We start from the raw sequence: 2,239 nt of genomic DNA, 5'->3' as shown, positions 1-2,239 counted from the left end.
TATAGGTGTGATTTTGTGTTTCAGCTCCCATGGTGAATAGATCAACCAAGCCAAATAACTCCTCAAAGCCAGCCTCACCTCCAGGGACAGCTTCAGGTAGAGTGTACACATGATTTGGTGGGGTTTTTTCTGTTTTTTTTATCGTGAAATGATTACATTTGGGGGTTTCATTTTTAATCTGTTCTAAATAAAACAAACAACTCAGAGCAAATATTAAGAAATAATCCCTTGTATTTCCAAATGTCCTAATAAATGGTAACAGAGGCCTTCTCCTCAGGCTCACCCACCGTCTGGGGGCACCTATGTGAGGGGACCCTCGCCCCCATGCCCCTGTGCCTCTATCAGACAAGTCCTTTTTTTTCATCCTACCTCTCTGGGCACTTGGCTGGCTTGCCCTCCTTCCCTCCCCTGACTGAGGACGCCTGCACCGTTCAGCCTCAGCCCTCTGCTCTTCCTTCGGAACGTCGTGCAGTTAAGAGCTTGGGTTACGGGCCAGGCATCCCAGTGCTCCCCATTATCAACTGTATCACTTTGGGTCTGTACTTCACCTCTCCAAGCATCACATTTTCTCATCGGTAAATGGAGATGATAGCCCGTGCCCTGAGACAGGAGAATTCTGAAATTGTGAACGGGAAATTCGTAATGCAGTGCCTGGCACACAGTAGGTGCTCGGTAGAGTAGTATTTTTCACTTCTTTCCGGTTTATCCATTCTTCTGGCTTCACTTCTCTGGTCTAAGCTGATAACTCTCTGGTGTCCAACCTTGACCTTTCTTCCCTTCTGAACACTTTGACCTTCCCACTACCTCAAGCTCAGTGCATCCATCACCCTTACTCTTCGGGCATCCTTATTCCTCTTTACACATCAGCCTCCAGGCTCCATGTCTCAGAGTGCCCATGTTCTGTCCCCATTCTGCTTTGCTTTTTCCTGAATTTGCTGTTCTATTTTAGTTGCCACCACCTGAGCCAGGCTTTCTTTACTTTATCACTTCATACCTTCTGTCTTACAGAGTCCACTAGCCATAATCTTGCCTCTAGGCTCTCTCCTCAGTCACTGAGATGAGCTTCTGACCCCCTCCAAATGTTGCTAGCTTCATTCCATTACAAAGTTAGTTTTTACCATGTCATCCCTACCCAAACCATGAACACTCAGTGGTTCCTAGATGTCTCCTGTAGGGTTTGGCAACCCCCAGACTGAGGCCCACAGTACTGAGTGGCGCCCATACCCCAACCCTTTTACAGCACAGAGAGGTGCAGGAGCTTCCTCAACAGCATTCTCTCCTTCTCCTCTCCCCCACCCTGTACCAAACACACACACACACACACACACACACACACGCATGCACGCACGCACGCACACACACACACACATTCCCTTCTGTCCCAGACCTGAAGGCTGAACACAGAGACTGGGAGACTGACCTCTGCTTTCAGGGACGTGCTCCTTGAGAGAAAATGAAAGAAGAGTATTTTTAAAAATCTTTTCCTAGACTCATTTCCTGTGCAATTGCTCACCCTCTTCACAAGTTCTTATTTTTCCTCCCCCTCGGAATCCACAGGCTCTTTATACTTGGGGACTAGAGATCAGAGGCATCTTATCCAGCTCATCTTAATTTCTGGGAACAAATGTCAACACACCAACCTAAAACGTCACGGCGAGGTCGCTTTGGTCCCAACTGAAACGGAGACTCCTGACACGTGATAACTCAGAAGGGCTGTTATTACTGGAACAGAGAACCTTTCACTGAAACAGATAAATGAAGGCTTAAACCCTCCTTTAGAGTAATAGTTTAATACTCTCTGGTGCTTACATCTTAAAATGCTCTTCTTGCCTTACACAGATCTCTCCTTCCTAAAACACACCCAATACTCCAATCAGCCTGTCTTTCCCATAAGACTCTCAGCTCCATGTCTTGCTCATAGCTGTGTTTCCAAGGCCTAGACAGGACCTGGCTCAGAGTAGGTGCTGAAATGGTAGATGGGTCAGTTGGTTGAGAGAGCGATTGAGTACCCCAACTCTGGCTGTCTTTAAGGAATCACATGGCCCCATCATGAAGGCATTAGCCCACTGGATTTTTTATTCATTAGTTTTTATATTAACCTAGTATAGCTATATTTTATCACTAGAGGCATCAGATGAAGAAATCAAACCTGAACAAGAAAATAATTTCCTGGTTAAATGATTATTGGATATAGACAGGAGGAAGTTCAGGAGGAGGAAGGAAGTGAGATAACTGATAA

The 2,239-nt window shown here is 46.0% G+C and overlaps 2 protein-coding genes across 6 annotated transcripts in view; one reads left to right on the top strand and one right to left on the bottom strand.

Moving 5' to 3' along the window:
- Positions 1-2,239, bottom strand: part of ZNF518A (zinc finger protein 518A) — a 65,949-nt gene that overhangs the window by 2,631 nt on the left and 61,079 nt on the right. The gene's annotated exons all lie outside the window — the stretch shown is intronic.
- Positions 1-2,239, top strand: part of BLNK (B cell linker) — a 73,434-nt gene that overhangs the window by 48,472 nt on the left and 22,723 nt on the right. For all 4 annotated transcript variants that reach the window (XM_024734822.1, XM_024734821.1, XM_024734823.1 and 1 more), the window contains one exon: positions 25-96. In XM_024734822.1, coding sequence (XP_024590590.1) covers positions 25-96 — 72 coding nt within the window. The remainder of the gene's footprint in view (positions 1-24; positions 97-2,239) is intronic.

Source organism: Neophocaena asiaeorientalis, unplaced genomic scaffold (genome assembly GCF_003031525.2).
Source record: "Neophocaena asiaeorientalis asiaeorientalis breed wild unplaced genomic scaffold, Neophocaena_asiaeorientalis_V1.1 scaffold240, whole genome shotgun sequence".
In the NCBI taxonomy this organism is placed as follows: Eukaryota; Metazoa; Chordata; class Mammalia; order Artiodactyla; family Phocoenidae; genus Neophocaena; species Neophocaena asiaeorientalis.
Note: the sequence above shows the minus strand (reverse complement) of the source record. Positions and strands in the feature narration are given on the sequence as shown.